At 39.6% G+C, this 11,571-nt stretch overlaps 2 protein-coding genes across 2 annotated transcripts in view; both read right to left on the bottom strand.

The window, feature by feature from the left end:
- The window catches only part of LOC117482071 (B-cell receptor CD22-like), a 1,109,798-nt gene that overhangs the window by 878,033 nt on the left and 220,194 nt on the right, over positions 1–11,571 (bottom strand). The window lies entirely within an intron of this gene.
- cacna1ab (calcium channel, voltage-dependent, P/Q type, alpha 1A subunit, b) overlaps positions 1–11,571 on the bottom strand; it is a 192,730-nt gene that overhangs the window by 50,850 nt on the left and 130,309 nt on the right. The window contains 3 exon segments of the mRNA XM_034130114.1: positions 7,482–7,588; positions 9,115–9,174; positions 11,118–11,247. Coding sequence (XP_033986005.1) covers positions 7,482–7,588; positions 9,115–9,174; positions 11,118–11,247 — 297 coding nt within the window.

Genomic DNA, 11,571 nt, shown 5'->3' with positions numbered 1-11,571 from the left:
GAAACGTAAGACAATTCAATTCAAGACTGATTGATTGAGTCTGAGCCTTGGAAGTTCTACGTGTATGCATGTGGAGGTGTGTGTGTGTGTGTGTGTGTGTGAGACTCAATCGATAATCAATAGGCCTGCTTTGAAGTTGAGTAGGACTGAGGTCTCTCTATCAGAACAGCTTGAGAGTATTAGAGTAAAGCCCAGTAAGGCCATAGGTGTTAGGAATTAAAAACCTCCACACCACCCACCCACCCACCCACCCAGCACCACACACACACACACACAACCACACACACACACACACCACACACACACACACACACACACACACACTACAACACACACACACACACACACACACACACACACAACACACACACACACCACACACACACACACACACACACACACACACACACACACAACACAACACCACACACACACACACACACACAACACACACACACACACACACACTTAATTTTTGTTATTGTAAGTTGTACTTACATCCTTAAATAAAACATTTTTGACTGAATTGGGGTGGAGTGTAACTTTGATAATGCGTTTATCATTTGCTACATTTCCTCTGAACAAACCTGTGAGCATCAAATCAAACCCATAGAGGCGTGTGGATGATTTCCAGTGTCATGTGGTTAAGGTGGTGAAGAATAAAACAAACTACGAAACGGCGAGGGTGAGTACGAACGACCAGAAGAACAAAGAAAGAAAGAGAGAGAAGCAAATTTGATCCGGTTGGTGGAGAGCATGGGGGGGGGGGGGGGCAGAGGAAGAACTTTACCGGGTGCTGCTCCTGTCGAGTTTCATCGAAGGTGGAGAGTCAGTGACAGCGAGAGACAGAAAGACAGGGACAGAAGAAGAAGAGGAGGAAAGAGAGGGGGGGGAACACATAGAAAGACACACACAGAGACACACACAGAGACACACACAGAGACACACACAGAGACACACACAGAGACACACACAGAGACACACAGAGACACACACAGAGACACACACAGAGACACACAGAGACACACAGAGACACACACAGAGACACACACAGACACACAGAGACACACACAGAGACACACATTGATAGAGACAGAGACAGAGACAAGACAAGAGAGGGGGTTTGGTAGAAAACAGGGAAAAATACATCCATATGAGAGACAGACAAAGAAGGAAGGACAGCAAGAGGGCAATACCCCCCACCCGTTAACACCCAAACTGTACATACACTCAGAAACACACTCTGATTGCAAAATTTAAAGCGATATTGAAAAAGGCTGAATGTAATTATGATAAAACATTCAGATATTGTAAATTAAAGGGGACCTATCATGCAAAATGCACTTTGGTACGTCTTTTCTACATGAATATGTGTCCCCGGTGTTCCAGGGAACTCACCAAGTGTCAGAAAACACAACCCTCTCTATTTTCCTCCATACCCAAATCTCTAAAAAAGGGGCTGCAACGGATCTGATAAAAACTGATCCAGATTTGAACACTGTCCTGACGTCAGGACGGTGGCGCTACGGCTATTGGGCCAACTCCACCAATCAGGAGGAGACAACCACGGCCATTGCCGTTCGAAAGCGCTGGAGACGCTGTAGTACATATGCCAGGCCAGTAGATGGTGCTGTTCTCACTGAATCTGCCCAGAGCTAGAAATGGTCAAATTGAGCGAAATGAGGCATGGCTAAAATGCATGATCTGTTTGGTATTTTGAAAAAAAAAAAGTATAAATATGCCTTATATAGGTATGGTCCTACACTATATTATTCAAATATAGCATGATAGGTCCACTTTAAGTTGGTTCCTTTCCTAAATCTTGATTTTTGAAGCATACATCTATTGTTTAAAGGCTTGTTTTTCAATTAAAACAGAAATATATGTATGTGCTTTTAAATAAAATGTATTATTTTCTATTCTTCAGTTCACAGCTTTCCCTCTTAATCAGTTAAGTAAATGACCTCACATAAAACATTTAACTCAATTACATATATTTGATAGGCTTGATCATTCCTTCCACTTACATTACAATACTTAAGGATGACCCTTTAATTCTACCAGAACTGCATTTACCTTATTTAATTTATCATAACAAATGTATATACTTCTCCAGGAACTATTTGACATCTTTAATCAGAGCACTTTTATGAATCAGGCCCTCCTGGCTTTTCTTCTGCTCTGCCACCACTTCTATGAAAAATTACCTTCACGGTTGGAAGAGGAAACTCGATTGCTGCATCCATTTACACCGATTCTTATCTTATCAGACCATAATGATCAATTAGACCAAGCCTACAGCGTAAATTGCCCTCATTAGATCTGGTATTATCATCTAGTGGGATTTTATCAAAGATCTTTGGCATGCACAAGGGAAGAAAAAAAGCGTTAAGTGACTACAAGTGTCCGGTTCCAGGTTCTCTTGACATATCAGAGCAGAAAACACTCAGGACAGCCGTCATGAGCGGAGACTCAAGAAACCAGGATTTGTGTGTATTGTCCCATACACGCACACCGTCAATGGAAAGAAAAAAGGCATTCCCACAGAGTTCTGCGACTGCATGCAGCTCTCAGACAGTGTTTCATTCAGTTATTTTGTGGATGAAGAGTGCCAGAAGCGCAGTAGTTGTGTTTAAAACCCTTACAAATATGAATCCATTGCACTCTGACCATGCTAAGACTGTCCTCCGCACAATGGTTCTGTGATGGACCTGCTTTGAAACAATGTCATGCGTAACAGAGACATTTCAAAGGTGTGTGTGTGTGTGAAGATTTTGCCCCTTTTAAGCAAAACTGAACTGTAGCTCAGCCCTGGAGCAGATGGTGGGAGCGAGGAGGCAAAGGAGGAGAGATGGTGGAGAGGGAGGACATATGGAGAGAAGAGGGGGCAATGATGGGAGAGTATCCTAAAAGGGAACCAGTTAAGAAAGCTAGAAGGAGAGGAGAAAAGGGGGAGAGGAAGGGGACCAGTAAAGGAGGGGAGGAGGCATCCTTATTGTGGCAGGGAGTCATGCTGTGGAGGGTGCAGCAGTGGAGTGATTTCAACGTTGCTGTTTGTGCATTTGGTGATATTTCACTTTGATTGAACAGTTTCACGTTTCGTTGTGCATTTAAAGAGTTCAGGGTCTGTCCACCATCACTGTGTCTTTCTGGAATCTCGTGGCTAGTGGTTCTTTTACTGCTGGAAGATCTTTTTAATTTCTTATTGATTTTCGGTCATTTGCACTGGGGCAAGTTGCATAGAGTAAGCTTAATACTAATCAAGAACTGGTCTCTAATTGTAATGCAGAATAGGTCAATAAAACATGTCTAAAATGTATAAAATTAGCCACCCATCCCTCTCCTGGCTAAGTTTGAGGTTAGAGCTTTGCTGCTATGTCAATATAGTGTATATATATTCAGTAAACAACTGTTTATCTATTCCTTTGAACTAACCAATTAAGCAGTTTACTCAGATTATTAGATAACTATTTCAATTGTTAATGTATGACTTTTAGCTAACTCTTAGGAAGCTATTTCAACTGTTTACGAGTTGGTTTTAGCTTACTTTTAGCCCTAGGTTATAGCTAACCTTTAGCTAACTATTTTGAACTGTTTATCATTAGCTAACTTTAAGCTAACTATATCAGGTGTATTTTTATGCATATCGATTTCTTTTAACTGACTTTTTAGCTAACAATTCAAACTGTTAATCCATTACTTTCGGATAACTTTTTATCCATTGGTTTTAGACAACTTTAAGCTAACTTTTTCAACTGTTTATCATTGGCTAACTTTAAGCTAATTTTTTCAACTGTTTATCATTGGCTAACTTTAAGCTAACTTTTTCAACTGTTTATCATTGGCTAACTTTAAGCTAACTCTTTCAACTGTTTATCATTGGCTAACTTTAAGCTAACTCTTTCAACTGTTTATCATTGGCTAACTTTAAGCTAACTCTTTCAACTGTTTATCATTGGCTAACTTTAAGCTAACTTTTTCAACTGTTTATCTTTGGCTAACTTTAAGCTAACTTTTTCAACTGTTTATCATTGGCTAACTTTAAGCTAACTTTTTCAACTGTTTATCATTGGCTAACTTTAAGCTAACTATATCAGGTGTATTTGTATGCAACTGGCCCCTGATGTTATACAGCTGATTCAGTGAAGGTTCACCTCTCTGGAACTTCAACACAGATGTGAAAAGGTTAACCAAAGAAATATATCACCTTGCGATCATCATATCATATCAGCTGCCTCCTGAAAGCTTCACCTTAAAAAAACTTGTATGTGCACCTTCCCCATCCTGCTTGCTGCCTGATTTTCTTTAGCTGCCGTTTGTTTCCTTGAATACTGTTCACATTGCATTCAGACCGCGGGCAACAGCATTGTTTTAATTCTAACAGCTTATGTGTTAATTTTTCATAGGACATTAGATAACTGTGCATTATTTTATTAGAAAATGTTGAAGGTGCTGACAGCTTTTCTGAATATCAAGAAAGCTCGTCAAACATTGTAACTGGCTGAGTTTTTTAGTTGCTGACAGTGTGAACATACAGGAACAATTTCATTAAGAACACGACTATAACGTATATTTGTTAATAAAAATAATGTGTTTAGACAGATGCAAAGCAAATTCATTAACACCTTTTTATATAGAAGTGTTAGGATAATTATTTTTCAGGGCTACTGGGGATAGCAGTCTGGAAAACACATTGTCTTGCAATCCTAATCCTAAATATGATAACAACAATTCAGAATGATTTCTTTGGTCCTGAAGACAAATGACTGGTGGTGGTGTTGTTGCATTCATAAGCATCAAAATAGCACTGGAGTAGATTGTAGCTGTCTCCAGCTAGCATCATATGTTTGTTGTGTTGTTGTGAAAATGAGTTTTTGTCCCTTACTATATATATATATATACATCTTTGACGCTTTTTGAAATATGTATACTTGAAGTAGAAACCAATTGGCTAGTTTGAGTGCCGACAACAGCATTGGGACGTCAGAGAGCATTAAGAAGTTGGTTTAAACATTTGTTTTAGGCAGAAATTAAACATTTGAACAAATACTTTTTTCAACATTGTGACCCCTGTTCATGCCACCTAAAGCAAATGTACACCTGTGTGCGTCACTCATGTTTTTACATTGACTTATTACACATAAAACCACTTCCAATAGTTGCTTTGCATTCAATCTAAAACACCCTTTGACAGTAGCTATTAGCTCTCATACTTAGAGAACATATTTAAGCACATTCTTTGCCTGTGACTGCCTCCGAACAACACTAACATAGTTCTGAGTGATGCTGAGAACTGCATCATAGGTTGTGTTCAGGTTCATGCAGTCACCAAGGCAGACATGCAGTAGAGCTGAGGAGGATGCACACACAAGCTTTTCTCTCTCTCACATACTCTTCTGTGTCTTTCTCAAAGACAAACATACATTCAGCCCCTCCAGTTGCATATATCATACATATATTATACATATGTATTAATCTATAAACTGCCTCGGCATAGTAAAAAATCATTCCACCAACCACACACTGCCCTAGCATGCCTCCCTCCTTCCCTCCCAGCCTGACTTCCCCCGGGTCGTGCAGAGGAAAGAGAGTCAAATACCTTTGTCCGGGCACGTTAACATGGTCAAAACGACGGATGTGTGTTTGTGTTTGAGTGTGTGTGGGTAAAAAGGGGGGGACGAGGCGATGAGCCACAGTAGGGTTCTTCACCAGTGGACTGAGAGCCTGGGCACTTAAAGGGTTAAAGGTGTCTGGGGCGCCCTCACCCCCACGGACTGACCGCCGGGGACCTCCAGCTGGGAGGACGGGGGAGGATGAAGAGGCGGGAGGTAGAGGAGGGGTAGGGTTGGGTAGGGGGCAGGATGTTGGCTTTGATGGTTGTTGAAGAGGTGAAGTTGAAAGGTGTGTGTGGTGGAGTTTGAAAGGGCATAAGGGTTAATAACGCACTACAGGGGTAATAATCAACAAGGGTGGAGGCTGGGGTGGGAATAACGCCAAGCTAGGGAGCGTGATACACATTCCCAACATACAGCAACCTGACTCGAGAATGTGCTAGAACTGGTCTTCAAATGTAAATGTTCTAGTCCTTCATGGTGCTACCAGAAACAAAGGTTTTAGCATTTATTTATACATCTTACAGTAAATGCCTCGATGTAGATGTAGACCTGTTCTTATCTTAAGTATCCTCTGTTTTTTTTTAATATACAGGTAGTTGAAGAACTGGACTAATTTGATTCTGCTTGACCAGCTTTGAGTTGGAGCAAGTAAACAAAACAGCAAGTAAAACTTCCCTTTCTGTTTGCAGAGGCAAGCATTTTGGAAAGTGTTTGAACTACTAGGGTTAGGGTTAGGGTTTATACATTCCCCTTTTGTCATGCACTTTGCTGTATGTTAGGAATATAGGACATCTAGCAGGGATGACATTGGGAAATTGGATAGACACGCAGAATGTAACGATAGATAGGAGAGGGTCTTGAAAGGTGGACGAGAATGGAGGGACAGGAAAAGCATCAGCAGGAACAAAAGATGTGGAGGACCCTAGTAGGGTAGAGGGTGTTGGTAGGAAAATGTTTAAGGAGACAAAGTCAAGAAAGGAGGAAGGGATGACTCACGGCCTGTTAGAGGACATATCAGTGCGGGAAGATAGGAAGACAGGAGTATACGGTTAGACAGTAAATGGGAAATGATCTTTGGGATTGAGATGATTGTTTCAGGCAAGGGTTGGGGTTAATGACAGTGTGAAACAGGGTTACTACACTCTAAAAAATTATGTCATTTTAGTATTTTAGGGTTCCTCGATTGAAACTAAAGAGAAATTCTCCAAAAAGTGAAGATGTTCGTTTCATAGTGGTTTCAAAGGAGTACCTCAGGGTACACTGTGAGGTTCCCAAAAGATTGCAACATTAAGAAAAATGTTATGAGGAACCTTTTTTTTTTTTTTTTTTTTTAGAGTGTAGGTCAAGGGTGATGATCATCCACAACGTTAGGGAAATAATTTGGTTAGGATCACGGGAAGATTTCCAGATGAAGGTGGCGATGAAACGTAGAGAAAGACCTGCTGATATGATACACATGTGATGATGACCAATGAGAAGATAGACATGGAAATGGAGAACGGGTACTGCAGGAGGAAGGGACATGAACAGACAATGACCAGACTACAGAAAATAGATTCAAGAAGAAAGAGAGGACCAAGACAGACAGAAAACAAGAAGTTCAAGAGAGGCTAGAGCAGCAAGAGAAAGTGGAAAAGGAGAGTTTAATAGTGTAAGAGAAAGACAGAAAGAGTAGAGAGTAGAAAGAAAAGGACATGATGATTTCTGAAGTACAGCAGGCTGAGATAAGAGTAAGATCAGCATTGCCTGGTGTACCTGATGCACAAGGCTGGGCGACAAGGGTCTTTCTGTGGATGGTGAATATGTGTGTGTTTGTGTGGGTGGTGGAGATGATGAAGAGGAGGGTGGGGGATTGGGGGCACTTACGTGAAGGCGAAGGCCACCAGAGCACCACTAACCACTATAAAGTCCAGAATATTCCACAAGTCGCGGAAGTAGGCGCCCTGGTGGAGAAATAGGCCCAGTACCACCATCTGGAAGACACAGAGCACAGTGAGTAAAATACATACACACATTTACAGAAATACATTTACAGACTATAGGGTTTGGCGATTGGTTGCACTAAAAAAAAATTGAAATCTTGCCCAGTATGTGTCTAATATCTAATCAGAATATGACTCTACACCTGATATAAGACACAATAACTTCAGAAGTAACACTGCAGTGAGATATCAGGTCTTGTTTTAGACAATGCATCATCTTGTTGAGTCAAAAAATCTTATTTTGAGTTGTATCTCAGATGAAGCACATATTATTTAACATATTTATTAGAAAATCACCAACTAACTTCAGAAATCAGAAAACCTTTGAGCATTTACGGATTATTTTGTAACAGCATTTCCTGATTCTGGTAAAATATAGTTCAAAATGAGTTCTCCAGATAATTACAAGATGTGATTTATCTAAATATCCCTTCTTATTTCAAGAAATCTTACCAAGCAAATGTTCACTTGTTCTATTGGCAGATTTTTGTACTTATTTCAAGTGAAAACGGCTTGTTTTCATTATTGTTTAACTTGTTTTTGGAGCAGCATTTTTTCCAGTGCGAGTGTTACCCTGGTTGTTTTTGTTTGGGAGCTTCTTGGTAATTTTTAGATGCTAATTTATAGGTCTTTTCAGAATAATGAGGCAGGGATGATTTCATTTATTACACAGCTTAGTTGAATACTCGTTTCTGATTGGACAATTTGGACATGCCAGAAGTCTGTTATTTTCCGCTAACAGACCGTTTCTAAGGAGAACAGACCGTTACGCTGATCACGATGTCGGTGTGTCATTAATGACCGCCTTGCTGCACATTATCCCTTACTTGGACATGTTACTCTGTGAATTAAGGGAAACGGGAATTTGCTTCTGTCAAATTTAAGGATTAGAGATTCTCATATGAACAGTAGCTACAGTGTAGTTGAATGTCTTGAGTCCCAGACAACCTGAAAACTAAAAAATACCAAAGAGGGATCAATATAGTATATCTTATCTAATATAATATAATACTTAAGAAAGGTAGTGCAAGTAATACAATGGTAAAATGCAACCCTAATGATGTGCATGTAAGATAATACTGAATGTAAAGTTAAATGTCGTACAGCAAAAATACTGTTCAGTGTAACGATATATAAATGAATATTGAATACTGTTGAAATATTTCAGTATATTGCCAAACCCTAATTGATACACAGTAACTTAACACTGAAAGCACAAATAAAAATAATGCACTCAAAGGCACACACACATCAACATACAGAGAAAATAAATAACACACACACACACACACACACACACACACACACACACACACACACACAACACACACACACACACACACACACACACACACACACACACACACACACACACACACACACACACACACCACACACACACACACACACACACACACACACACCACACACACACACACACACACACACACACCACACACACACACACACACAACACACACACACACACACACACACACACAGTGATACTTTGTTACCTTGATCAACATTTCGAATGTGAAGACGCCTGTGAAAACGTAGTCAAAATAACGCAGCACCTGCAGAGCAACACAACACCGTGAGATATAATGATCAGAGTAGAGAGAAACATAGAGAAGGAAGCAGGAAGATGAATCAGAGAGAGAGAAACATAGAGAAGGAAGCAGGAAGATGAATCAGAGAGAGAGAAACATAGAGAAGGAAGCAGGAAGATGAATCAGAGAGAGAGAAACAGAGAGAAGGAAGCAGGAAGATGAATCAGAGAGAGAGAGAGAAAGAGGAAACACAGCAGGAGAGATTAACTAAGAGATAGAAAGAGACAAACCAGAGCCTAATCCTAATCTTAATCCGGTTTTCAGTTTCTATTTTCAAACTGCCTTTTCACAATATTTATTTGTCATATCCAATTTTATTTTTTGGTTGTTGGCAAAACTATCGTCAATGAGCACGAGCAGTGATGGCCACGAATTATGTAAGGAGAACATTTGAAACTGTTGCTTTATTACATTAAAATTGTATGATATTATGTTCACTTTAAAAACCTGCATGCTCGTGCTAGCCTTTACATTTCTTTTACCGTCGTTATTTTCTATACAGCTTTCATTTTAATTTGAATATATTGCACATATTTATAGCCTTTTTCATATTTGTTTATTTTCTGTTAAAGTTTGGGAGCCTCACTCATAAACGGCTGTTTTGAACCCTTAGATGCATAAGTGGGTCTTTTTTGACCCGTTGAGGTGGTTTTCTTGAAGTATCTTTGTAATTACATTTTTTTATCATTTCATATTCCAGCTATTCCTCAAAAAACATGTTTTGGATATCATGCCATTCAAATTTTAAATGTAAATGTTAAGAAATTGTAGTTTTTGTATTTCTACCCCAAGCTTCCATAAGTGGGTCAAAAATGACCCGCATGCATTTTCTATGGAATTTCGTTTTTCTTTCCAAAATGTAAAAAAAATGTCTAAAATTATAAATAGTTAAAAATGTAATATAAAATATTTCTAGTATGAACCAAAATATAATACTAAATATTATACAAGTGATTTTTCTTAACCAAAATGACAAAGATTGCATAAAAACACATATTATTCTAATACGGGTCCTTTTTGACCCACTTATGGAAGAGTGTAGGGTCCAGTCACTCGGGCATCTAAGGGTTAAATATCATCGAGCATGTAGCTCAAGAACCACTAGGTTGCCATCTGTAATACTTTGTTTCCTTTTTTAAAGTACTGACAATTAAAGGTGGGGTAGGTAATTTTGGAGAAACCAGCTCGAGTGCGTAGAATTTGAAAATACACAACCGGAGAAAATCTGCCACTTCCTTACAGAGCCCCTCCTCCAACACACACGAACGCGCACATGACCAATGAGGGCACGAGATAAGTTTGTGCACCGATGGAAGGCTGACAGGCAGGTAGGCCATCCAGTTATTTTAGCCGGGCCGGCTAAAATGATTGGTCGTGCTTTTTACAGTACTACGGCTTCCACTGATGATATTTTTTATGGATTTTTTGTCAAAGCACTTCAGATATTCATTGCTATCGGGATGTTAAGAGCATTCCATGGAATATAACAAAAAGTGTATCTCGAGCCGGTTTCTCAAACTTACCTACCCCACCTTTAAATGACATCTGACAATATATGTTAAAAATGTAAACCTTATCACTTATTTGATAACCTGTAAAGGCCTGTTTGTCGTGATATGCATTGTGAAGATGATATGCTGAACATTATCAAACATGCAGCAATAGTACTTTTGCAAGATTAAAACAAATCAGAACTGTTACTATCATTATTAACCATCAATAAGTCCTTTACAAACATTTTCATTTAATTTCCTCATGGGCTAATATTACACCTACGTCTGCTTGAGTGAACATTTTAGTGGACATTTGGCTCATCTGTGTATGTGTTGGAGAGGTTTTATTTTTAAAAAGGATGTGTTGATACACATTGGTAGGCGGACAGAAAGACACACAGAGCGATGTCTCACATTGTTTCGAGCTGAATCAGGACTGATGGGGTCCTCTGCAGCCAGGGCGATGCTGCTCATGGCGATGACAGACAGGATGCTGAACTCAAAATACTTCAAAGTCAGGATGTAGTGACAGCACCTCCGAAACCTGGTGCAAACACACAGACACATTCACGAGTTGGGACAACACACAACTGAAACATATCCTGGCCTTTTGGATTCTGGTGATCTGCTTTACATGAATGCCTCTGACCAGTGCCTAAAGAGTTTGGACACTATGTACCATCGCTCATTACGTTTTGTTACTGGATGTGGATATCGTGTACACCACTGCACTCTGTATGCTGCTGCTAATTGGCCATCTTTGTTTGCACGCAACTTTCCCATTGGTTGGGTTTTATATATAAATCTCTGCTTGGGTTGGTTCCCTCATATATTTGCACATATATGTGTCAAAAAACAAAGTCTATAT

Source organism: Trematomus bernacchii, unplaced genomic scaffold (assembly GCF_902827165.1).
Source record: "Trematomus bernacchii unplaced genomic scaffold, fTreBer1.1, whole genome shotgun sequence".
Classification (NCBI taxonomy): Eukaryota; Metazoa; Chordata; class Actinopteri; order Perciformes; family Nototheniidae; genus Trematomus; species Trematomus bernacchii.
This window is presented reverse-complemented; position numbering and strand designations above follow the sequence as displayed.